The sequence below is a fragment of the Gorilla gorilla genome, chromosome 11 (genome assembly GCF_029281585.2).
Source record: "Gorilla gorilla gorilla isolate KB3781 chromosome 11, NHGRI_mGorGor1-v2.1_pri, whole genome shotgun sequence".
Classification (NCBI taxonomy): Eukaryota; Metazoa; Chordata; class Mammalia; order Primates; family Hominidae; genus Gorilla; species Gorilla gorilla.
Genome location: NC_073235.2, coordinates 80,306,552 through 80,333,222, shown reverse-complemented (window position 1 = coordinate 80,333,222; position 26,671 = coordinate 80,306,552). Strand labels below are relative to the sequence as shown.

Below are 26,671 nucleotides of genomic sequence, written 5' to 3'. Positions count from 1 at the left end.
GTTGGGGTGATCCACTGAAACACTATAGGCTTGACCTAAGCACATCTCTCAGGGAATCATGTTGCTTTGATACTTCTGGGATTCCATATTTTCCCCCACAAATAACCCTATTTTGTAAATATACTCCTTGGCACTAGTGAAGTATGTGTCTGTGCCCCATTTGCATGATATTAATTTTAAGAGCTAAACATCAATGAAGGAAAGGAAGCCTTGGTAATGAAGTTGTGTATCTTCCAAATTCATCTTAATGAATTTGGACATGTATTTTTCAAGCATCTAATATTTACCTCTTACCCATATGTAATTTCCATCTTTTCTTTTTCATGGCATTGAATATGTAGACTCAAATGCTCTCATTACCCCTATTTATTTCAGACCAATGAGCTTGTCACTCTAGTAAAACTGTCACAGACGAGAATGAAAGCTATAAAAATGTTCCATGATAATAAGCCATGTGAATTAAGTACTGAGATCAAGCATAATAAAGTAGCCTATATAGGTCAGCTGTCCCTCAGATTAATACTATGCAGTAAACAGAATTATGGCAATTTAGAAACCTTAGCAGTTGGTTTTTATGTTTGACTCTCTTGCTTTAGTAGGTCTCTCATTTAACATGCTTTAATTAATATTCTAACAAATTGAATCTGCTTCATTTCTTGCTGTGTGTATGTGTGTGTGTGTATACATATATAGATATATATACACACATATATATATACATATATACATATATATCTATACACATATATAGATATATATATGCATATATATATATATATATATATATATATATATGCAGGACTTGTTGGGAAGGTGTGCCCTCAATCTAGAGATGTATGGAGGTATCCACAGCACTCTCACAGAGAGATATTGTGGGGCTACTTGAAACCTCCAGCAGGATAGAATCCTGACTGCTCTAGTATCAGCAGTTTTGCCAGCTGGCACATTTTCTCCTCAGTATTTCTCCAAATCTGATAATGATGCCACCGTCAAAAACATTTAACGTCTCTCTACTGTCCCAGAAGTTAAGCAGTTAAACAGAGCATGTCTCACCTTGGTGTTTTTAATTAAAGAAAAATCTTTGTGATATAAAGAGTCGGTATTTATTGAGAGCCTTCTATGCGCTATGCAGCCTTCAACATTCTATTATTTTATCCTCCAAACAGCCCTGCAAAGTGAGTTTTATTTCCCATGTTTTCCATTATGGAAACTAAAAATTAGAGATAATAATAAAATTATCTGTAATCTCACTGACAGGAAATGTTGGACCAAGATTAACAACAACAACAAAAAAAACCACCCAGATTTATTCAGCTGTGAAAGAAGCAGGCAATTGTCATTATATGATGCTAGATGGTAGATACCAGTCACTTACAGCAATGCCATCTGACACCCATCTGAGAGTCACAACTGCACAGTGACACCGGGTGATAAATCTCATCATTCTAATTGCAGAAGTTGAGGAAATAAAAGATAGAAAATGTGTTCTTTGGTCACCATGTGTTAATTTCTGTTAATACAGAATGCTTAAAATGAGAGGAATAAAAGTGTGATGAAGTGTCCTCAGGCAAGACATTGAAGGCGACTCCACTAACAGATCATGATAAATTTAGGAACTCCTGCAACTTAGAGAATCTTCTTCTCCTGCCACAGGGTAAGAGCTGACAGGCTGGCTCTGCTTGTTATTTACACTCTCTCCCATTACTTTATATGACTAAAAGACTTGTTCAATAACCTTCAAAGATATACTTAAGCCATTAAAAGATTATTAATGTCCCAAGTCCTGGGTGTTTGAGACTTTCCTGCTGAGGTCCTAGCTTTGAGTCCCACTGGTATTTACTTAGTTCCCTAATCTCCTAATTAAAAGACAACTTCAAAAAGCATTGCACAGCTGGAGGCTTCAGGAAGGGCTCCAGGGATAGACAGGCTGAGCTGAGGGGGAAAAAAGTAAGGAATGCAGTTTCTTTTTGTGAACCCAACCTCAGATTGACCTCTAGTCAATGAAACAAAATGTCAAATACTATCACATAGATCAAAAATCAATATTTGGTTTGCAAAGCATTAAAAAGAAATCTGTCCCAAATAGTTATTTGAGTTCCTGACTCTTTGCCTCTCTGGCTCCTACCCCTCACTGGGTAACACTCAAGCTGTCAGAAGGGCAACTGACAATCATTCCTTGGTAATGAGAAAATAGATTGTGCTTATGTTGAAACTTTCAGTCCCACCCTAATCCTCTATTTTTAGTTAATGGTCACACTCTTCATTAATGACCACTAGTGCATCAAGGGTAGTGTGTTAGTTCGATCTTGAAAATGGCAACTTTGAGGTGCTCAGGAGGAAGTCCCCAGAAAGTACTTAGGTATATACGTAGGGAACTCTGGACTCTAGGGGCTGCTGATACAGAGAAGAGTCATCTGTATGGGAAACCAAATACGGCATGCTCTCCCTTATAAGTGGGAGCTAAATGATGAGAACACATGGACACCTAGAGGGGAACAGTGCACACTGGGGCCTACTGGAGGGTGGAGGGTGGGAGGAGGGAGAGGAATGGGAAAAATAACTAATGGTTACTGGGCTTAATACCTGGGTGATGAAATAAACCATACAACAAACCCCCATGACGCATGTTTACCTATGTAACAAACCTGCATGCCCTGAACATGTACCCCTGAACTTAAAAGTTAAAAAAAAGACATTTTAAAAACGAAAAACAGAAAGAGTCATCTGTATGGATATAGTTTGGGATACAAAGCTTGTGCATGAAACCACACAATATATTGGTTGGCCTCTTCCGCAGTAGCCTTATTCACCACTTCCACCATGTATCCTAAGCGTCAGCTCTATTATTTACTATACCAATACAGAAACCCACACTTCTTTTATTTTTATTATTATTATACTTTAAGTTCTAGGGTACATGTGCACAACATGCAGGTTTGTTACATATGTATACATGTGCCATGTTGGTGTGCTGCACCCATTAACTCGTCATTTAGCATTAGGTATATCTCCTAATGCTATCCCTCCCCGATCCCCCCACCCCATGACAGGCCCTGGTGTGTGATGTTCCCCTTCCTGTGTCCAAGTGTTCTCATTGTTCAATTCCCACCTATGAGCGAGAACATGCGGTGTTTGGTTTTTTGTTCTTGCGATAGTTTGCTGAGAATGATGGTTTCCAGCTTCATCCATGTCCCTACAAAGGACATGAACTCATCCTTTTTTATGGCTGCATAGTATTCCATGGTGTATATGTGCCACATTTTCTTAATCCAGTCTATCATGGATGGACATTTGGGTTGGATCCAAGTCTTTGCTATTGTGAATAGTGCTGCAGTAAACATACATGTGCATGTGCCTTTACAGCAGCATGATTTATAATCCTTTGGGTATATACCCAGTAATGGGATGGCTGGGTCAAATGGTATTTCTAGTTCTAGATCCTTGAGGAATCTCCACACTGTCTTCCACAATGGTTGAACTAGTTTACACTCCCTCCAACAGTGTAAAAGTGTTCCTATTTCTCCACATCCTGTCCAGCACCTGTTGTTTCCTGACTTTTTAATGATCACCATTCTAACTGGTGTGAGATGGTATCTCATTGTGGTTTTGATTTGCATTTCTCTGATGGCCAGTGATGATGAGCATTTTTTCATGTGTCTGTTGGCTGCATAAATTTCTTCCTTTGAGAAGTGTCTGTTCATATCCTTCGCCCACTTTTTGATGGGGTTATTTGTTTTTTTCTTGTAAATTTGTTTGAGTTCTTTGTAGATTCTGGATATTAGCCCTTTGTCAGATGAGTAGATTGCAAAAATTTTCTCCCATTCTGTAGGTTGCCTGTTCACTCTGATGGTAGTTTCTTTTGCTGTGCAGAAGCTCTTTAGTTTAATTAGATCCCATTTGTCAATTTTGGCTTTTGTCGCCATTGCTTTTGGTGTTTTAGACATGAAGTCCTTTCCCATGCCTATGTCCTGAATGGTATTGCCTAGGTTTTCTTCTAGGGTTTTTATGGTTTTAGGTCTAACATTTAAGTCTTTAATCCATCTTGAATTAATTTTTGTATAAGGTGTAAGGAAGGGATCCAGTTTCAGCTTTCTACATATGACTAGCCAGTTTTCCCAGCACCATTTATTAAATAGGGAATCCTTTCCCCATTGCTTGTTTTTCTCAGGTTTGTCAAAGATCAGATGGTTGTAGATGTGTGGTAGTATTTCTGAGGACTCTGTTCTGTTCCACTGGTCTATATCTCTGTTTTGGTACCAGTACCGTGCTGTTTTGGTTACTGTACCCTTGTAGTAGAGTTTGAAGTCAGGTAGCGTGATGCCTCCAGCTTTGTTCTTTTGGCTTAGGATTGACTTGGCAATGTGGGCTATTTTTTGGTTCCGTATGAACTTTAAAGTAGTTTTTTCCAATTCTGTGAAGAAAGTCAATGGTAGCTTGATGGGGATGGCATTGAATCTATAAATTACCTTGGGCAGTATGGCCATTTTCACGATATTGATTCTTCCTACCCATGAGCATGGAATGTTCTTCCATTTGTTTGTATCCTCTTTTATTTCATTGAGCAGTGGTTTTAGTTCTCCTTGAAGAGGTCCTTCACATTCCTTGTAAGTTGGATTCCTAGGTTTTTTTTTTTTTTTTTGAGATGGAGTCTCGCTCTGTCGCCCAGGCTGGAGTGCAGTGGCGCGATCTCAGCTCACTGCAAGCTCCGCCTCCCGGGTTCACGCCATTCTCCTGCCTCAGCCTCCCGAGTAGCTGGGACTACACGGTGAAACCTCATCTCTACTAAAAATAATAATAATAATAAATAAATAAATAAAAGGTATTTTATTCTCTTTGAAGCAGTTGTGAATGGGAGTTCACTCATGATTTGGCTCTCTGTTTGTCTGTTATTGGTGTATAAGAATGCTTGTGATTTTTGCACATTGATTTTGTATCCTGAGACTTTGCTGAAGTTGCTTATCAGCTTAAGGAGATTTTGGGCTGAGACGATGGAGAAAGCCCCACACTTTTTAAAGCTTTACTCATGCTATAGTTTTGTCTGAATTGTTTTTATCTTCTTTCTCTTCCAGGTGAACTCTTACTTATCCTCTAAAGACCAGCTTAGACCAACATCCTTCCACATCCTTCCGTTAGGCCATTTATCACAATTCAGTGTCACTATTGTGAGCTCCCTGAGAGTATACCCCTTTGGCTTCTGCCCATACCCCTTTCTGTATAAGTAGGGGCTAGGCTGGGCTGACATCTGTGTAAGGATGGGTTTCCATGTGCCAGCTTCTTTCAACAACAAGGAAAAGATCCTTATTGTTCGCTTAATGCAAGATTTGGCTCACTCCTGTCCAGCACTTAGTAGAGGCCAAACTAGTTGTCATTCTTGAAAGACTCTTGAGAGTTTCTAATGAAGACATCTAAGTAAACTCTTATGTTGAGAAGAGAAACATGAACACAAGCACAGTCTAATGATTAGCATTATTTTATTAAGATGTTTTGTCTTCTAATGTAGAGAGTCTTTTTTTTGGAAAAGTAATGCTGAAGATAGTCCTTTTATTTTCACACAGTTCTCTGTATTTGAACCTTCAGCTAAGCCAGGACTTTCAGACAATTAAAGATGTTGAGTCACTTGTTCTGGGGTATTTTATTTTGTCTTGTTTTTCTTTGCTTGTATTGATTTACCTCCTACACGACTCTGCAACTTGTCAACCCTGAGGTTTATATATACCTCACCGGCCCTCACTTCAGGGGCAGCCACATTTCAGGAATTACGTGTTTTCTGTAATAGGGCAATTCTCTTTTATCCCTCCACAGTCAATATATTTGAGCTCATGAAGCTCTCTCTGAAGTCAGTTTGAGTCTCACATTTGGAAGCAAGATACCACTGAGAAGAATCTAAACTACAGCCCTTTATGTGAAACTCACTTAAAAACCTACATTTTTTAATACCCCTTTTTCTAGCAAAATAACAAGATAAAGGATTTCTTTACAATTAGAGTGTTATGCTAAAATGAATCGAGCTTAGGGAGGTCTACTTTGTAGAGAGTTAAACTAAGCTATTAAGTGGTTAATTATGACCTTTTAAGGAAGTTTCACTGAAGTTCAGGTGTCAACTCTATTTCTTTTACTTTTCTCAAACACTTATATCAATATACTTTTACCGTCTGCTGTTTTTTTCCTTTAAGCCAGAATTTTTTAAAATATCCCCACTGTAGAGATCAAAATAGTGTTGTGACTTAAATGTACGAAGCTATTAAACATGGACAAGTGAAATTAAACATGGACAAATGATTTGCTGTAAAAAAAACTTTAGAAACATTTGAATGGTTTCGCAATCAACCATTAGTCTTCAACAACAAATGAATGTTGCTAAGAATTCTATGCCATTTTTTCTTGTTATGCACCAGTGTACAGTTAATGTGTTGGCTACACACACACACGCACACACACACACACACAAACACACCAACATTCACACCAGACATTCACTTGCTTGAGGAGATTGATAAGGGTCTTTGTCTTTTTGCTGAAAGAATGAGTTGGTACATGAATACTTGTCTAATGTGAATGGGCATCCCAGCCCTACCCTCTATGTCTACAGAGAGGGGTATGGGCAAAGGCAAAAGGAGCTGTTTAAATAGGAAACTTGTGACAATGTGGGCACAAGCAATATGGCATTAGGGCTCAGGCACCAACATGCTGCATAGAGCTTGGCAGACAGTATTCTTCCCTTCTTCTATGAAGGTTTGGCAGTCTGGGAGCTACCGGTCAGGCTCCCTCAAGTGATTTCTAAGCAGTAGGCTTTAACAACGGGCCTTGAATGAAAGAATAAGTATCCCCAAAGGTTGGAGGTCAGGGAAGGACTTGGAGGTGTCTGTGGTCTTACAATTATGTACATGGCAGCTAAGAACCACTGAGTTGACATGAACTGATTTGCACCCATAAGCTTTGGAGGCCTGGGAGTGATCAAGGTGTAGTTGTGTTTCCAAACAGCAGTGAGTCTCTATCTTGGTTCTGGCCCAAACTGAAAATCTTAGTATTGGATTTGTTGGCCTTTGATATCTGTGGTGGGAGTTTTTAGACTCAAGAAAGTTGGTTAATTTAGACTCAAGAAAGTTGGTTAATATTAATTTAAACTTCCAAAAACTTATCAAAAATAAGACCTATTCGGAACTATCACTCCTGACGTTTGTTGCTAGAAATAGGTTCCAGAATGAAGGAGGTGGTCATACCCCCTTCATCCTACTCAGACCCCATGGAGAGAACTGTGGACTGGACTGGCTTTCATACTCCAAAGAACTGTTAACAAGGGGGGTTACATCTAGGGCTGGCATGGTACGAATAAGGAAGGCATGCCACAAGAGGAGTAACTTAAGGAATTGGAGACAGGTGGGAGAAGAATGATGTTAGGTGGATGATCATGGGTGACATGTTAACTATTGCTAAATATTTTGAGGGCTGTCAGATAATGAGGTCCATGCTCTGTGGCCACAAACCATGGAACTTGGAACCAAGGATGATGACTCTTAGAAAGTAAACTGAGCTGCCACAAAATATAATGTAATATATGGTAGGTAGTGAGTTTCCTGTCACTGATGGTGCTCCATTTGAGACTACATGCCCAATTTTCAGATGTGTTGAAGAAAAGCTTGAAAGAGGGCCATTGAAAGCCCATACAAATTTCTCTGTGAGAATTAGGAAAAGGTGCCCTCTCCAGGTGGATGCAACTTCAAGCAAACAAGCACAGTTAGACTAATTTCCACCCCCACTTCTCCCTTTTATAGGGCATCCGTGTGCAAGGCAGAACCTGCACAACTAAATGTGGCTGTGTCTGTGATCTTACCATGTTCTGTCCCAACAGCAACCAATTGCAAAAGAGAAAACCATACTGAATAAAAGTTCCCTCATAAATCAGGGGGAGGTGATGAGCTGTAGGAACTTTTTGAAAGAGCTTACCCTAAAAGTTAGATGTGTCCTTCCAAAAGTAGAAATAATTTGGGCCCTTTCCTTTGTGATTAAACTCACAACACCACATCACTGAAATGTATAAAGGGGTACTGTCATGTGCAGAATTTGCTTTAAAAGTTGTGATGCTTTTAGAAAATGTTTGCTATGGGCTAAATAATATGCTGAGCACTTTGCATGAATTATCACCTTAATCTCTACAGTAGTAGTATTATACCCGTTTTACCAAGGAAGTTTTCCTGAGATCACTTTGCTAGAAAGCAGCAAAGGGAACATTTGATTGAGGTATGCCAAAACTCATGATCCTAATCATAACATAAAATTACCTTTTGTTTGTAAAGAAGAGAAGCAAGCTTTTGAAAGCTCTAACTCAGTGTTATGATTCTGCATTATAGTAGACCATTAGGAATTCCAAAATTGAGCTGGTGCGTAAGCCAGAATGTGATTACTCTGGTCTGAATGTTTGTGTCTGCCCAAAAATTCATATGTTGAAACCCAGTCCCTAATGTGAGGGTATGAAGGGGTGGGCCTTTAGGAGGTGATTAGGTCATGGGGGTGGAGCTCTTATGAATGGAATCAGTGCCTTTATAAAAGAGGCCCCAGAGAGATCCCTCATTCTTTCTACCATGTGAGGACAAGAAGGCACTAGACACTGAACTAAAGCAAGAAGGCACTAGATACTGAATCTGCCAGTGCCTTGATCTTGGTCTTCCTAGTCTCAAAACTGTGATAAATAAATATTTGTTGTTTATAAGTCACCCAACTTATGGTATTTTGCTCTAGCAGCCTGAAAGGACTAAGACGGTGATGTAAATACCAAGTGACAAATCAACTTTCCTGTCTGTCTCTCTGAGGATCTGATCACTCAGGCCTTAATTTATGTTCCTGTGCAACATTAAACTGAAGAAATGCAGAGGTGATTTTCAGAAAATGTTTGCACTGTTGCACTGACCTATAGGTCAGTTCGAATCTCACCTCCTCTCTGAAGCCTTAGCTAGATTACAACACCTGAAGTCATTTCTCCCTCCATGGACATCTTCAGCACTCGTGATTGGTACAGTTGACTTGGTAACTTATCAACATGTCTATGTGAAAAATTTTTCATTTGAAATTTGAAGTGGGCATTTAATTTTTATATTGTTTAAATGTCAGTGTGTTTATTTCTCATCTCCCCAGTTAAGTAGCAAACTCCCTGAGAGCAGAGATCATAGCTTATACTTTAGAAACTGCCTCAACCCTGCCTTGCACAGAGTCAATATTCCTTCTACACTGTTCACTGATTTTACAATGATTTCAATTCAGTATGCATACTGAACCAAGCCACATTCTAAGCATGTTTTAGATTTAGAGTGAGTTTTTCAAGAGCCCCTGCTCAGTAAGTGTTTTTGTCATCATATCTTCTTTGGGAATTCTGTAAGTAGGGACCTAAAGCTCTTAATTATCAACTCCAGTGGTTTTTCCTCCCTGTTCCTGTGACTAAAGTCTCACACTGAAGTGTTTATTATCTTTAGCAGCTTCCTTAAACTCTCTCTGATGTGGACTGCCCCTCCCCATTTGTTCTTAGGTGACAACCCACTATTCTTGCTATAACGCTATCCATTAACTCTTTCTGAAAGGCAACAGGAAAAATACTATAATTTAGGATGTTGGGGTCAGATTTAGGTGAAAATTCTATCTCCACTTGGGAAAGTTATTGAGCATCCTAGGTCTCCATTTTCTGATCTATGAAATATAGAGAAGCATATCCATCTCATAGGATTTATCTGAGGACAAAACAAATTAGTTGGGTAAAGTATCTGGCCTGACCCTTGGCCCACAGTAGATGGCAATAAATTTAAGTTTTTCTTCCTTAAAATTTCTTCTCTTTCTCCCTTCCCCCTTTATTACCACTTTTCTCCTCCTTCCCTTCCCTAGATATAGATTTCCCTACGTGTTCTGTCCCTGAGTGATCTCATGCATTTTACTCTCCCTGAAAATTATCCTAACTCTGGATTAGAGTTTTCAGTCCTGAGGACTGATAGGATTTTGTTCCTGGACTTTCAAAAATGAACATGTCCCAGGCTTACAGAATATCTGTCATCTTTCCCCTATCTCCCCACTCCTTAAAACAACTGTGTTCTGCTAATAGGGCCACAGGCAGTCGGGAACAAAAAGTAAGCCACTGCTATCTGGCCACAGAGCCTGTGGAATCTTCTGCAGTACCTCTTGAGTCACCAGCACCATCACCTCCCACCTGCATGACTTCTGTGGTTTACAAGACCTCTTCCCACCCTCAGTGTCTCTTACCCAGTTCTTCTTGCTCATTGTACCTGGGTTAAGCTTTCTAAAATCACATCTTAAACCACGTCACTTCCCTGCTCCATATTCTTAAACAGTTCTCCATTGCCTATAACTAAGGTCTCAGCAACTTGGTCAAGGCCTCACCTTTGAGCCTTGGCCTCTTTTTCAGTTTTATTCCCACCATACAATTACTCATTGTGCCAAGAACACACTTTGTACTCTGCTGCATTTGTGTCTTTTGTTCCTGCTGTTTCCTTCTAACTCCTCCAATCTCTCCTTGCTGAACTCTTTCTCATCCTGAAAGACCCAGCTTGAAGGTTGTTGACACTTCTTGGTAAAACTGGCTCCTTCCTTGAGCCCCACCCTACCCAACCGTTTTTCAAGTTCCTCCCTTGACTTCTGTGCCCAGACCTCTCCCCAGCTCCTGCTGCAGCACTGCTTCCCACACTCCACAGAACACTCTAGGTCAGCAGCTTCGAAACGGTGTGATCACAGAACACCTCAAAAATTAAAATGTGGAATAAAGTACACCGTGCAGAATGAACTGGCAAGCCAATTAATCCCTGAAAGGTCAGAATTTAGCCCATACCCTTTTATAAACTTAGAAATGACTTCACTAAGTCATTTAGATCTTTGTGTGAGGTGCATTATCTTGTTTCTCCTAGATTTTGCTTTCATTGCAGCACAACATAAAATTTCATCTCATGAAATGAGATGCATATAAAACAGCAAAAAGAAAATAAAAACTTTTTTGTTCTTTTGTTTTGATTTGTTTTAGAAAATAAAGCTTCTTCTCTTTGAAGTACTCAGTCTTTTTACTTCTTTGATTTAGGTGCCATCTAAGAACTACAAGACCCAGCTTTTTATTAAAACTTCCATTTTTCAGCCAGAGAGCCATAGAGAATAAAGTTTATGTATTATTAATGTTTAATATGCAATAACGGATGAATAACATTACAAATACATGCTGAATTTATCAGACACAGGCCAGCAATCATTACAGATGAGATATATTAATGATGGTAAATAATGTCTATGTGTCCCACTCACTCATGCATCCAATGGCCTTTCCATGCAGTTTCCTGCCTTCTCAACATGGCATAATTTCACACAGGGACATTATTGCATAATAACAAAGACGATGTGCACATTTAGTGTTTTCTTACATATAGTGCAGTTTAGATTAAAAAGTCAATAGAGTGATGATTATTCTTGCTGTAGTATACTCATTTAACATCTCATGAAATCCAGGGTTCCACAGAAGGCAGCTTGAAAACCTTGCCCTAGTATGCTTGCATCCATTCACTTAATTTCAGTTATCACTTGCCAAGCCACAAATCAGACATCCTCCAGGAAAATTTTCCTTGCCAATACTAATTTGAACAGTTCTCAATTTTGTATCTCTGTGGCTCCTGGCAGTGCTCAATATATACTTGTGGAAGAAAAGATGGAAAGGAGAAGAATGAGGGATATTAACTAATTCTTACAGCATTTCTGTTTATGTAGTGTCTGTCATGAAAGTGATACAAGGGAAAGTTCAAAAAATCATTTGGCATAAAATTCCTTGTTCAAATTAAATATGAAAATAGTTTTAATTATTAATGTTAAGGGTCTGTTGCATTAAATAGCCTTTTAAGTGAGATTTTGTAAGTGGAATATGGGCTATTGTTAAGAAACATAATCTAAAATTACCAAAATAGTTAACTAAGATACTAAAAGTTATTAAAATATTACTGTTATCAAAATAATGACTAAGATAGTAAAATTGTTTTTCAAATAATTACTAATTAAAAGACCATAGTCTAGATACGTTCTTTTGCTGCATTTGTAATTTTTTAAACTCCCAATTTACTTCCTGATTTTTCCCTATTTGGGTTTCATTCTTCCTTGTGCCAAAACATCTAGTCTGTTCAATTAAAAAGGGCAAGCTGGGAAGTTGATGGAATTTTATTAGTTGTTGGTGTCTTATTGTTAATTTTGGTCCTTACATGTGTTTGCCAGCTTTGGGACCTAAATACAGCCTAGAGTCTCTCTGAATCATAGGGAATCTATGGTTTCTGCCGATGGATTTAATTATTATACATTATAGCAGGTAAGTCATTTCAAAGTAGCTACTGATAATTACCTTGCTATTGTTCTGTGACTAATGTCACTTATTGTTTCTTAATAAGGACAGATTATCCTGATATTAGTGTAGTTTATAGGGTTTCCTTTCAAGAAAACTTATGTTTCTCTCTTTTCTTCCTGCCTACCTTGGTGCTCTGATAGTTTCAAAGAAAGCATGGAGAAATCATCATACTCCGACTGGCTAATAAATAACAGCATTGCTGAGCTGGTTGCTTCAACAGGCCTTCCAGTGAACATCAGTGATGCCTACCAGGATCCGCGCTTTGATGCAGAGGTAAGAGGAGCCCCTCTGGTTGCAATCCTAAGTTTCAGTTGTCACACTGTTGAAAACAGTTGAAACACAAAAAGGAATATTTACCAGCAATTCTTTTGCATCCTTCCCTTGTGATCTTATTTTTAGCATTGCCTACTGTTGACTCTAAGTTAGAAAAACTTGTCTGACTCTACCATGATTTGTAGCAAGATGGTTATCCTTAGTCTGATGCTCGTTTATGATTGGATGTATTTTATATTAAACTGAACTATTTAATAAAAAGTGTATATAACAAAGTTATTTCCCAATAGACCCTAAAACAACTACCATATTTATAAAAATTGCTCCCAAGAAACAGTGAATTGGTTGGCGTTATTGTTTAATGTTAATTATCTAGGCACACTGTGTTGATATACAGAATATATTAAAACAATTTTGAAGTTTACATTCTAAGGTAGTGTGGAGTATCATACAGATAAATTCACATGAACTGATAATGTCTCTATGTACATATGTGTACTCTCTCTATATATACTCATATATACATATTGAATATACACATTCATTAAATACAAGGTTTCCTATTGAAGATTGTCCAGCTGAGGTCTGAAGAGTAGGAGGCATTTTTCTGGTGAGGAAGGGTAAGGAGACGTGTGTTCCAGGCAAAGCTGAGCAGGCATGGGGAGTTGGGGAAGTGAGATGATCTAATGTGGCTGAAGGGCCATGATCCATGAAACTGGAGAGGGAAGCAGGGACCAGATCACCAAAAAACTTTGAAAGGAGTCTTAAGAAATTGGAGCATTTGTTCTGTGCAGTGGGGAACCATTGAGTTTTAAATGGGGGAGAAGCAAGAGTTATATTTTAGAATGATCACACTGGCTACAAAGCAGGGGATAGCTTAGTAATGATAACAACTGAACAGTTAACCTTCAACCCTGAGAAGTAGATGTCATCATTCCCACTTTACAGAAATTGAGAGCTGCTCTATGCCTCTGGAGGCAGACAAAAATTCAGTCCTACTACCTCTCAAACTCCACAGCCCATAATCTTAATCCTGCCCTGTGCTGTCTCCATTGTCTGTGGCCAGGACATGGTGATGGCAGGGAGGCTGGGGTCAAAGTCTAATTTACAACTTCAATCAGATCATCTTTGCAGATCTCTGCAGGAAAACCTTATATTCCCAAACTTACCACCTCCCTGTAGCTGCCTAGAACTCTCTTCCCCAGGCTACATTTTCCATGTATTTTCTATTCCTTCTTGAGGTTAGAGGCTCCTAAATCCTTAAATGAAGTCCTAGTCTGGGTTGGGTGCCTTTCCAGCTGCTCCCTTGGCTATCCTAACGCTGACTACCCTCTAGTTCTCCTCAGTTTTTATACACTAAATTTGAAATTTGACTTACCTTTCCTTGGGAAAGTTCACAGTTCAAAGTTCTTCAGTTCTCCTCTGGTCAGGTAGAACACTACTAACTTGGTTATATGACTGGAGCACTGAAAATGATTTACAGATGTCAACATTTATATACTTTTCCATTGTGGTTGAGTTAGGAATGATTTTATATCAGAGAAGTTAGTCTCTTCTCCCCTGTAGGCCATCGAACTCCAAACAGTCATGCAACCAGAACCACAGACGATGGCTCCCTTTTACTGGGGACCCTTAGATAGGCCTCTGGGGGAGATCTGACTGCCATCTTCCCAAAATAGTGCCCCCTGTCAGCAGGAAGCAGTTAAGATCCGTCTTTGCCCCTATTCTAATGGCAGTTAGAATTACCTCTTTGGAGAAGGAATGATAGACTAAATACTAAAAAGTATTATAGCTTTTGTCTTTCTTTTAAAAAAATATTTCATTTAAGTGCTTATTTTCCTTCAAACCAATTAATTAGAGCTCTTTTCTTTATAAACATAACACACATAACACATATATGATTATGTAGACAGACAGAAGAAAATCTAGTAGTTGTAAGATTTTTCATTTGCCAATCTAATTGGATTATTGGCCTCTGGGTGGAGCCCTTTAAGAGCAAGGCTAGGAAAGCTTGTATTTTCTAGGGCCTAACAAACAGGTATGGCTGGAAGACAAAAACAGATTTTGAGAGGGATCTACCTGCCTCTAATTTCTGAGGTTCCATGAGGAAAACAGAGGTTTCTCACAAAATGGGATCTGTGGTGCCTTTTCTGTTTTTGCCAAGGAGTCACAGGCCATCAGAAATTATTTTAGGGCCTCTCATGTGTGCCTTAAGAGTGGCAAGACAAAATGGAGAAAAATAATTCAGTCAACTGAGAAGAAACCTTTTTCCAGAAAAACAAGATTCAAGAAGGGAAAAAAACCATAAAACTCCTTTATATACTTGGGTATCTGCTTTTAATTAAGCTGAGCACTCCTTAAGAAAGTCCTTTTAAATCCCTTATTACCTGACTTTAGCCATGCCAAGCAGCCAATATTTCTGGCTTTTGAACTTTACCAAAAGTAACCTCACAGGTGAAACCAACAAGCCTCAATTAAGGTTATTACTTAACTACCAGTGTATGAAGTATTTTCAAAGCAGGAGGTAAGCAGTTTTTACAACATCTAGAATCTTTAAGGGTAGCTCAGAGAAGGGAAGATATAAGAAGAGAAGCTAGAAGTTGTTCATGGAGGGGAAGAGAATCAGCAAATGGTAGAAGTCACACAGCTATTAACTTGAAAGTACTCATTCTCTGTGAACCCGGGAGGCAGAGCTTGCAGTGAGCTGAGATCGCGCCACTGCACTCCAGCCTGGGCGACAGAGCAAGACTCCATCTCAAAAAAAAAAAAAAAAAAGAAAGAAAGTACTCATTCTCCGAGCCAGGATTGAACCTGAGCCACCATTGTAAAATGTCAGAGACTAAAACAAAGCACTCCCACATAGTTACAGGTCATGCTCCCAAGGATGTAAACAAGATGCAAGCCTGCAGCAAAGTTTGTTACTGACCAGTTTGCTGGACTGACTTGAAAAGTGGACTTATGGGGTCCTACACCCACATCCTGTCCTAAAGTACCTCTCTTTCTGATAGAACCATACAGAAAGACATGCAAAGCATACCAGATTGGCTACAGCTTAAGACCAAACTCATAAATCCTTTTTCTTTTTTTTTTTAAATATTTTTTCTATTATACTTTAAGTTTTAGGGTACATGTGCACATTGTGCAAGTTAGTTACATATGTATACATGTGCCATGCTGGTGCGCTGCACCCACTAACTCGTCATCTAGCATTAGGTATATCTCCCAATGCTATCCCTCCACCCTCCCCCCACCCCACCACAGTCCCCAGAGTGTGATATTCCCCTTCCTGTGTCCATGTGTTCGCATTGTTCAATTCCCACCTATGAGTGAGAATATGCAGTGTTTGGTTTTTTGTTCTTGTGATAGTTTACTGAGAATGATGATTTCCAATTTCATCCATGTCCCTACAAAGGACATGAACTCATCATTTTTTATGGCTGCATAGTATTCCATGGTGTATATGTGCCACATTTTCTTAATCCAGTCTATCATTGTTGGACATTTGGGTTGGTTCCAAGTCTTTGCTATTGTGAATAATGCCGCAATAAACATACATGTGCATGTGTCTTTATAGCAGCAAGATTTATAGTCCTTTGGGTATATACCCAGTAATAGGATGGCTGGGTCCAATGGTATTTCTAGTTCTAGATCCCTGAGGAATCGCCACACTGACTTCCACAATGGTTGAACGAGTTTACAGTCCCACCAACAGTGTAAAAGTGTTCCTATTTCTCCACATCCTCTCCAGCACCTGTTGTTTCCTGACTTTTTAATGATTGCCATTCTAACTGGTGTGAGATGGTATCTCATTGTGGTTTTGATTTGCATTTCTCTGATGGCCAGTGATGATGAGCATTTTTTCATGTGTTTTTTGGCTGCATAAATGTCTTCTTTTGAGAAGTGTCTGTTCATGTCCTTCACCCACTTTTTGATGGGGTTGTTTGTTTTTTTCTTGTAAATTTGTTTGAGTTCATTGTAGATTCTGGATATTAGCCCTTTGTCAGATGAGTAGGTTGCGAAAATTTTCTCCCATTTTGTAGGTTGCCTGTTCACTCTGATGGTAGTTTCTTTTGCTGTGCAGAAGCTCTTGAGTTTAATTAGATCCCATTTGTCAATTTTGTCTTTTGTTGCCATTGCTTTTGGTGTTTTCAATGGCAACAAAATCCTTTTTCATTAATCAAAACTTTACAGAGAATATAAACAGTGATCCTTACCATTCCTTTTACCGGTTTGCACAGGGAGGGAGAGGCCAAAAGTCCAACTGGTAAAAGAAACTTTTACCCTTTTGCTGGCATGTCAGGCTTCTGGATTCCCTTCCCCTTGTATCCAGAATTGGTGGGTGCTTGGTCTCACTGACTTCAAGAATGAAGCCGTGGACCCTCATGGTGAGTGTTACAGTTCTTAAAGATGGTGTGTCCGGAGTTTGTTCCTTCTGATGTTCAGATGTGTTTGGAGTTTCTTCCTTCTGGTGGGTTCGTGGTCTCGCTGGCTTCAGGAGTGAAGCTGCAGACCTTCGTGGTGAGTGTTACAGCTCTTCAGGTGGTGTGTCTGGAATTGTTTGTTCCTCCCATCTGGAGTTGTTCATTCCTCCAGGTGGGTTCATGGTCTCACTGGCCTCAGGAGTGAAGATGCAGACCTTCGTGGTGAGTGTTACAGCTCATAAAGGCAGTGTGGCCCCAAAGAGTGAGCAGCAGCAAGATTTATTGCAAAGAGCAAAAGAACAAAGCTTCCACACTGGGGTAGGGAACCCGAGCAGGTTGCCACTGTTGGCTCCGGCAGCCTGCTTTTATTCCCTTATCTGGCCCCACCCACATCCTGCTGTTTGGTCCATTTTACAAAGAGCTGATTGGTCTGTTTTACAGGGAGCTGATTGGTGCATTTACAATCCCCAAGATAGACACAAAAGTTCTCCAAGTCCCCATCAGATTAGCTAGACACAGCAATGATTGGTGCATTTACAAACCTTGAGCTAGACACAGGGTGCTGATTGGTGTGTTTACAAACCTTGAGCTAGATACAGAGTGCTGATTGGGGTATTTACCATCATTTAGCTAGACATAAATGTTCTCCAAGTCCCCACTAGATTAGCTAGACCCAGAGCACTGATTGGTGCATTTACAAACCTTGAGCTAGACACAGAGTGCTGATTGGTGTATTTACAATCCTTTAGCTAGACATAAAGGTTCTCCAAGTCCCCACCAGACTCAGGAGCCCAGCTGGCTTCACCTAGTGGATCCCGCACCGGGGCCACAGGTAGAGCTGCCCATCAGTCCTGCACTGTGTGCCCACACTCATCAGCTGTTGGGCGGTCAATAGGACCGGGTGCTGCAGAGCAGGTAGCAGTGCTCGTTGGGGAGGCTCGAGCAGCGCAGGAGCCCACGGCAGTGGGGAGGCTTAGGCATGGCAGGCTGCAGGTCCCGAGCCCTGCCCAGCAGGGAGGCAGCTGAGGCCCGGCGAGAATTTGAGCTCAGCGCCAGTGGGCCGGCACTGCTGGGGGACCCAGCACACCCTCTGCAGCTGCTGGCCCGGGTGCTAAGTCCCTCACTGCCCAGGGCCGGCGGCACCAGCTGGCCGCTCTGAATGCAGGGCCCACGGAGCCCACGCCCACCGAGAACTTGTGCTGGGCCACCAGTGCCATGCACAGCCCCAGTTCCCGCCTGCACCTCTCCCTCCACACCTCCCCACAAGCAGAGGGAGCTGGCTCCAGCCTTGGCCAGCCCAGAGAGGGGCTCCCACAGTGCAGCGGCAGGCTGAAGAGCTCCTATAGTGTGGCCAGAGTGGGCGCCAAGGCCCAGGAGGTGCCAAGAGCAAGCGAGGGCTGCCAGCACGCTGTCACCTCTCAGCCTCAGCTCAGTTCTAAGCCAAGCAGTTTAAGGTCGGGGAAATTAACTTTTCCCAGTTTGGAGGATGCATCCGAGGGGAGTATCCTGTAGTAGGGGGACACAATTACCCCTCTGTGAAGAGAGGACAGAGGAGGAAAAAGGAAAAAGAAGGCATTTTCTCTAAGGAGCCCCCAGGCCTCAGGATGCATTTGAGAGAGGTACAGACTAAAGATGAATGGTTACCCAGCTAGGAAGACGGGTTAAGGTGTCCCTAATTCCTTTGTCTTCCCAGCAAATATGGGGTACATGAGGCAGAGAAAGAAGAGGTGTTTCTTTTCTTTCTTCTGTCCTTATATCTTCAAGTCCTGGCAACCTTGACAAGGTGCTATCGATAGGTGTCAGTGCAGCTTCCACTCAACGTTAACAGAGGGGCCTAGAGGGTGGGAATATCGTACTCACCCACATACACCCTGTCTCCACTGTTGTCATAACCTTTGCGTTCCTTAGACCTTGACAGACTGCAGCCAGCAGCTGGCCGCTGCCTCCTTATCATAAGCTGAATGCTAAGGTAAAGCTGAGGAGCTGGGTTCTCCTCAAACAAGGGAGAGAAAAAGGGTGTCTTGTGAATTTGGGTCCTGGCCTAACAAGATGCCTTCCAAAAGGAAAAAAAAAACTCTTGCATAGAAAAGCTCCCTATATCTGCAAGGCTGCATTAACTGCCTACAGGGTGGAGAAAAGGAAGAAAAAAAAGCTTAGGTGCAAGCCTGGGAAGATTCCTGGGGGAGAAACCTCTTATTCTTATGCAATGGGTTTCTTCATCAGGGAGAGAAAACTTTCATTGCTGTCTCCTTCCTGGGGCTCCCACTGAGCTGGACCCCTTGGCCAGGGGAAGGGAAGACTATGTGGGTGCCTGGCGGGGAACACTGGCCAGCTAGCCACCCCAGGCCCAGGCTGTGTGCCCGAGACAGGAGGGGAGTGGGGCAGGGAGCCACTGCTCACCTGTCTGTCCTGTGCACATGCCTGCGACCATTGGGGTGAGGGTGAAACACCCCTAATATTGTAAAAGAAAAGATAGGTGCCAATACATTCCCCGCAAAATGAAGGAAAATCCATGGAAAAGACTGGGTTGGACTGAGGCCGACATTTCCAATGCCTGAGAATGATGGGGCGGGGAAGAGGCAGTTTCCTCTGCCTTCAGAAAAAGTCTGAGGACGAGAAAGCTCAGAAACAAAAGTGAGAGAGATGTTTGGGTCTGCATTTTACTCATCCTTCTGACAAGTCCCCGTAGAGGCCACCAAAATGATGCAGGATTTTTTTGCTCCTTAGGTCAGCTAATCTGGGTTCTTGTCTCATGACCAGGAAGAATTAGGCAGGCAGACACATTGAAGGGTGAGGAGGGTGGAATGTATTAAGTGAAAAGAAACCTCTCAGCAAAGAGAGAGGGTCCTGCAAGCAGGTTTCCACCTCCCAAATTGAATACCAGGGCCACTACACACCAGCTGAAGAGGCCAGGCTCCTCCCCTGCATTAGGCCCGAATTTCTGGTTTCTCCACACCATTCCCCCAGTGCATGTGGGCCTCTAGTCTGCTGTGGGCATGCCCAGGTAAGCCCCCTGTGCAGGTTCCCTTATCTGCACAAAACATCTGGTGTAACACTTGTGGGGCAGGTTGGAAATTCTCCAGAGATCCTTCTCTATCTGTCTACGCCTTTGTCTGCCTCCTGCCTCTATCACTAATATCTATTCTAAATTTCTCAATAGCTCAGTGGCTAATTCTGGCAATGAATTCTTTTTACTGACCCCAATTCATCAGAAACTGGGATAGAATGCCCCAAAATGGATTGGCCCTATTCTGGGATTTCATACTATGGATACATCAACTTTCAGTAAATAGAAATATTGGATATTTTTTAGCTTACAGGGGAGGAATTGAAGACTTGGGGAGCTGAAGTGGTCTGCCAAGGCCAGACAGCTTTCTTAAGGGAGAGCACAGAAAACACTCTGGGCTTTCTGGTTCCTGATTCAGTGCTCTTTCCTTTAGCATCCTCTTGGGGACAGCATCAGCTGCTGAGGGTCTGCCTAGGCAACAGAGTCACCACATTCTTCCTTTCTCCCTCTTCACAGGTACATGAACTCATGGCCAGCATACCTACCTTTTTGTCCTATCTGCTCTGCCGAAGAGCTGAGGCGTCTTGGGCATATCACTTAGTTTGCAGCATGTAAAGTCCTACATAAATATCTTATAAACTGTGCAGATATAGTCACCAGGTCCTCCCTTATAGGACCCAGCAGTATGATAAGAGTGGCCAGACATCCAGGCACCAGGTTTCCTAGGCACATTGGAGATGATTAAATGTGGGGGCCGGCTGTGTTAGTGGTGGCAAATCCACGTGGGTCTGCAGCAACCTCAATTCTTGCCTCCTCAGAAGAAAGAATTTGACTGAGGGGCATTAGGCAGAAGGAGAGACTGTGGCAAGTTTTAGAGCAGGATTGAAAATTTTTTTTAAAAAAGCTTTAGAGCAGGAATGAAAGGAAGTAAAGTATACTTGGAGGAGGGCCAAGCAGGTGACTTGAGAAATCAAGTGCGCTGTTTGATCTTTGACTTGGAATTTTATGCATTGACATACTTCCAGGATCTTTCATTCCTTCTCCCTGGCTCTTCCTTTGGAGTGTGCTGTCTGCATGCATAGTGGCCTGCTAGCGCTTGGAAGGGGAGCACACATAGTGTGTTTACTGGAGTTGTATGCATGCTTACTGGAGGCATTCTTCCCTTACCAGTGGAATGTTTCTCAAAGGTCATATACCAGTTAAACTCTGCCATTTTGTCTCTTAATGCACATGCTTGAGTCTGCTTGCCCAAATCCCAAGATCTTATCAGGAAGCGACTTGTATTAGTCACCTAGAAGGACAGAACTAATAGGAGATAGATAGATAGATAGATAGATAGATAGATAGATAGATAGATAGATAGATAGATAGATGTGAGTATTAAGGAGTATTAACTCATATGATCACAAGGTCCTACAATAGGCTGGAAGCTGAGGAGCAAGGAAGCCAGTCCGAGTCCCAAAGCTGAAGAACTTGGAGACCGATGTTCGAGGGCAGGAAGCATCCAGCACAAGAGAAAGATGTAGACTGAAAGGCTAAGCCAATCTGACTTGTTCATGTTTTTATGCCTGCTTTATATTCTAGCTGTGCTGGCAGCTGATTAGATGTTGCCCACCCAGATTAAGGATGGGTCTGCCTTTCCCAGCCCACAGACTCAAATGTTAATCTCCTTTGGTAACACCCTTACAGACACACCTACGATCAATACTTTGCATCCTAGAATCCAATCAAGTTAACACTCAGTATTAACCATCACACTACTGATCACTAGTTTCAGGGTTTTTCTATCTATCGGGAGACTGCCTTTTGTTGGCACTGGCTGTGGCCAATTATTATTTTAGAGAGACAGTTTAACAACCACCTGACCATCACCTGATGGTCACCTGACATTCGTGGAGGGGTCGGGGGGGGCCTCTCCTGCCGTGCTCCTTCCTGACTAGATACCTACTGTAATACTTGTACTGCCCAAGCCTATGCAAGCCACCAATCCTTGAAACATATAGCTAAAGCCACACCAATCCTTAAGACATAGCTAAAGCCAGTTACACTTGTGTGTTTCAAACATAGCCCTGGTGACTACATTTACAATCCCTGTATCAGTAAAGTAATAGATAAACTTCAAAATTTCTGTGGCTTAATGTAATAGAGGTTTAGTTTTTGTTCATGTTAAGCCCAAATGGGTTTTCCTGATCAGTGTTGGTGGGATAGGGAGGTGTTCCCTATTATGTGAATGAAATATTTCAGCAGCAACTTATGAATGACTTGCCCCATGGACCATATTGTGAATTCTTCAGATTGATAACTGCTGGTGCTGATCCCAATACACCCACTTGTGTGCATTTGATAGTTTCTTGTTCAATTCAGACTAGCATAGGAAGCTTGCCAATTTGGGAATTCATGACACCAGTGGCTATTTTCTGTTAGTAAGAGATAATTTACTCTATCAAGCTTTGCTTTAGGCATACAGTTAAGGTATGAAGGGAAACTAGATTTCTAATTTCTGTGTCTTTCCTATCTTGATAAAATTCAGGGAACTCCTTAGAAACTCTGCCCAAGATATGCAGCAAGAGAATGATCCTTATTTTGAAATCTCAGTTTTGAAACTGTTGGTCTTCCTTTTGATAGAAGCTACAAAGGGATGTATTTAATGTGATGTAAACCCCATCCCAAGTGCTGTCAGATGCCTGCTGAGAGGGCTATGGGGCAAGTAATCATAGTTGTTTGCCTGCTGGGTGTTCTCTTAGTGATTGTCTTAAATATTTAATGGAGTTCCCTCCTTGTGGTGAACAGAGCAGACTTAGCAGGTGAGCCATAGTGATTACTTGCCTTCTGAATGCCTGTTTGAGTTGGCTCTCAAAAGTGGCACCTGCTGGGCTTGATAGCATACATGGTTTTAAGGCCAGACTCTTTGGCTTGTGGGTGGAAAAATTATGACAAAAGAGTATATGTCACAGAGCTAGAACTACATTTGTGAGCTTTAAATTCTGCGACCTTATGAAAATCACTGTTTATTCTGTTACAAGATTCTATGAAAAGAATGTAAGACAGAAAAGACCTACTCAATATAATATTATATTTATTTATAGTAGTACAAGAAACCCTCATGTTTATGGGTCATCTGTTCTTAGGTTTTGTAGCTTTATCAGTCATCTGCTCCATGGGAACAGGGTATCCATGTGTGTTTCTGAAGACATTGTCAGGGTTATTATGTATATTAATTTTCTATTGCAGCAAAACAGATCACCACAAACTCAGCACTTAAAACAACACCTGATTCTTCTTCTTCTTCCTATTATTATTATTATTTGAGATGGAGTCTTTCTCTGTCACCCAGGCTGGAGTGCAGTGGCTCATTCTCGGCTCACTGCAACCTCCGCCTCCTGGGTTCAAGCAATTCTCCTGCCTCAGCCTCCCAAGTAACTGGGATTGCAGGTGCACACCACCATGGCTGGCTAATTTTTCGTATTTTTAGCAGAGACAGGGTTTCACCATGTTGGCCAGGCTGGTCTTGAACTCCTGACCTCAAGTGATCCACCCACCTTGGCCTCCCAAAGTGCTAGGATTACAGGCGTGAGCTACCGCGCCCAGCAAAAACAACACCTGATTATTATCTCACAGTTTCTGTGGGTCAGAAGTCTGGGCATGGCATTGCTGGGTTCTCTGCTCAGGGTCTCACAAGGCTGAAATTAAGATATTGGCCCTGTGGAATTCTCATTTGGATCTTGGCGTTCTTTTTAAAGATCATTCAGGTTGTTGGGAGAATTGAGTTCCTTGCAGTTGTAGATTGAGGCTCTCATTTTTCTGCCGGCCATGGCCCAGGGTCTGTCTTAGCTCCCGGAGATTGCCCTTGAGTCCTAGAATGTGGCCCTCTCATCACATGGCAGCTTACTTCTTCAAAGCCAATGGGAGAATCTCGCTCCAGTTGGCTGTGACAGAAGCTTACATAATGTCCAGAGTGGCTTATATAATCTCAGGAGTGATTATCCCATCGTCTTTGCCATGCAACGTAACATCACCAGGGAAGTGACTGTGCTAACATATTCACAGGTCCTGTCCACACTCAAGGGAAAGGATTATTCAAGATATGTAGGAAGCCAGAGTTGGGGGTGGTGGCAGGTGGGATTCTTAGAGGCCATCTTAGAATTTTGCTTATCATAGGCTGGGCACAGTGGCTCATGCCTGTAATCCCAGCACTTTAGGAGGCCGAGGCAGGCGGATCACGAGGTCAGGAGATCGAGACCTTCCTGGCTAACATGGTGAAACCCTGTCTCTACTAAAAATACAAAAAAAAAAAAAAAAATTAGCCAGGCGTGGTGGCACACGCCTGTAGTCCCAGCTACTCAGGAGGCTGAGGCAGGAGAATCGCTTGAACTCAGGAGGCGGAGGTTGCAGTGAGCCAAGATCATGCCACTGCACTCCAGCCTGGCTATAGCGTGAGACCCCATCTTAAAAAAAAAAGAATTTTGCCTATCATACCCTAATAAAGACTAAAATATAGTCCATGCACAATGTCTATCCCATGAAGCAATCTATATATCCTGATATTTTAAAATGTCTACAAGAAAAAAGTAAACAGAGAAGTATGTTTAAAATAATGTATAGAAGTATGTATAGCGTAATATATGTGGGTATATATACATAAACAGTATATGCATATTTTTAATAGGTATTTTAAACTTAACATGTCTAAAGCACAGGCCACAGTCTCCTGCCCCCCAAGCCTGCTCCTCTCTCTGTTTCCATATCTCTATTGAGGCAACACGATCCTTCAGGATGCTTATGTCAAAAAAAAGTATAGGCATGATTCTCCCTTTCTCTCATGTTGAACATGAATTCATCAGGAAATCCAATTGCTTAATTTATCCAGAATCTGACCACTTCTTACCACTCAGCTGCTACCACCGAGATCCAGCCTACCATCATCCCTGTACTATTTAATGTACAAATCCTCTTAAACTGTCCCTCTCCTTCCACTTTTCCCCTCTATACTCTTTTCTCAACACAATAGTCAGAGGCTATTAAATTTTAAGTTATGTTACAACTCTGCTCACACACTCTCTTCAGTGTCTCCTTATTTCACTGGAGTAAAAGCCAGATTTGCAATTCTTTCAGAGATCTACAATGCCATACACCATCTGGCACCCTATCATCCACCCCCATCCCTTACTCATACTATGCAAGCCACACTAGTCTCCTTGTTCCTATAATGTGCCACTTACACGCCCACCTCAGGGGCTTTACACTGGCTACTCCCACAGCTGAAATACTCTTCCCCCAATATCTGCATGGCTCATATCCTCTCCTCTTTAAGACCATTGTTCAAATGTTACCTGACAGTAAGGCCTGATACCCTTGGTACTCCTTACCCCTCTTATCTGTTTTTTCCCCATCATCTTAACATCTTCTAACGTATAATTTATTCATTTATCTTTGTATTGTTTACCATCTCTCTTCTATCACTAAAATGTAAGCTCTATGAAGGTGAGGATTTTGTTGTTTCTTTTCACTGCTGTATCCCCAACACCTAGAACAGTGTTTAGTACATAATAGACATTCTTGTTGAATATTGTTCAGTATTGTCAAATATATTATCTATGTGTAATTTATGAATATGCTTTATGTCATTAAATATGTTATATATTGACATATGAACTTAATACATATTTATAAGAAAAGGTGAGGAAGGACTTGTACCAACTTGTTAATAATTGCTATCTCTAAAGATGGAAAGGTTAGAGCTTTTGATTTTATTTGTGCTTTAAATTTTTCATGTGTTCATATTATTTTTATAATCATGAAAAATTTTAAAGATATTCTAAAATCTTAGACTATGTCTTATATGAAATTATGTTTTACCAGGTTATTTTAAGTCTTCTTAAAGTTATAAACAATTATCTAAAACCATTATTGAAATAATACAATATCTAAACAAGTCAACTTGCCTTGCTGTATCTTTGGGGAATTCAGATGGATTATTTTCTATTCACCTTTGCCTCTGTTTCTTGGGATTTATTCCAACTAGGAGCATTGTCTGAGATTGCCCCAATAGCATGTACATAAACTGCATTTGCAGATGACCGCCTTTTGTATTAGGTGACTTCTTAGAATGCATACTCTATTTACAAATATCCTCACCATTACAATCATTCTGTCCTTGCTTTCAACTGGCATTGTGCCTCGGAATTCAATTTTCTGTAGTTAGTTGCACTTTAGTATATCATCTGTGACACTTTCTGCCCTTCTCTTCTTGTTAGATTCAAAGAACACATTAAAATAAATACACTAATGCAAAACAAGCCATTATTTAGTCAGTCTAAGGTATTATATTCCATTGTTTAATTCAGTATTTTCTTCCATTTGTGTAGTTATGGAGAGAATTTTCAGAGCCATCACATGCAGTATTTGCTTTTTGCCTACAATAAGAATGAACACTTGGACTCAACATTTAAATAGAAAAGGTTCATTCAGCAAAGGGAATGTCAGAAATTAACTAAAAAGTAGGGCAGGCCTTATGCAGGGATGGATTTGGTGGTCCATTTATTTGTTACAAATTCAGGAGATGTGGGAAACCCATCAGTACCTAGATCTCCTCTGCCATGGAAGGCCAAT

At 41.1% G+C, this 26,671-nt stretch overlaps 1 protein-coding gene across 1 annotated transcript in view; it reads left to right on the top strand.

Moving 5' to 3' along the window:
- Positions 1-26,671, top strand: part of PDE11A (phosphodiesterase 11A) — a 435,243-nt gene that overhangs the window by 209,094 nt on the left and 199,478 nt on the right. The window contains exon 6 of the mRNA XM_019021629.4: positions 12,502-12,634. Coding sequence (XP_018877174.2) covers positions 12,502-12,634 — 133 coding nt within the window. The remainder of the gene's footprint in view (positions 1-12,501; positions 12,635-26,671) is intronic.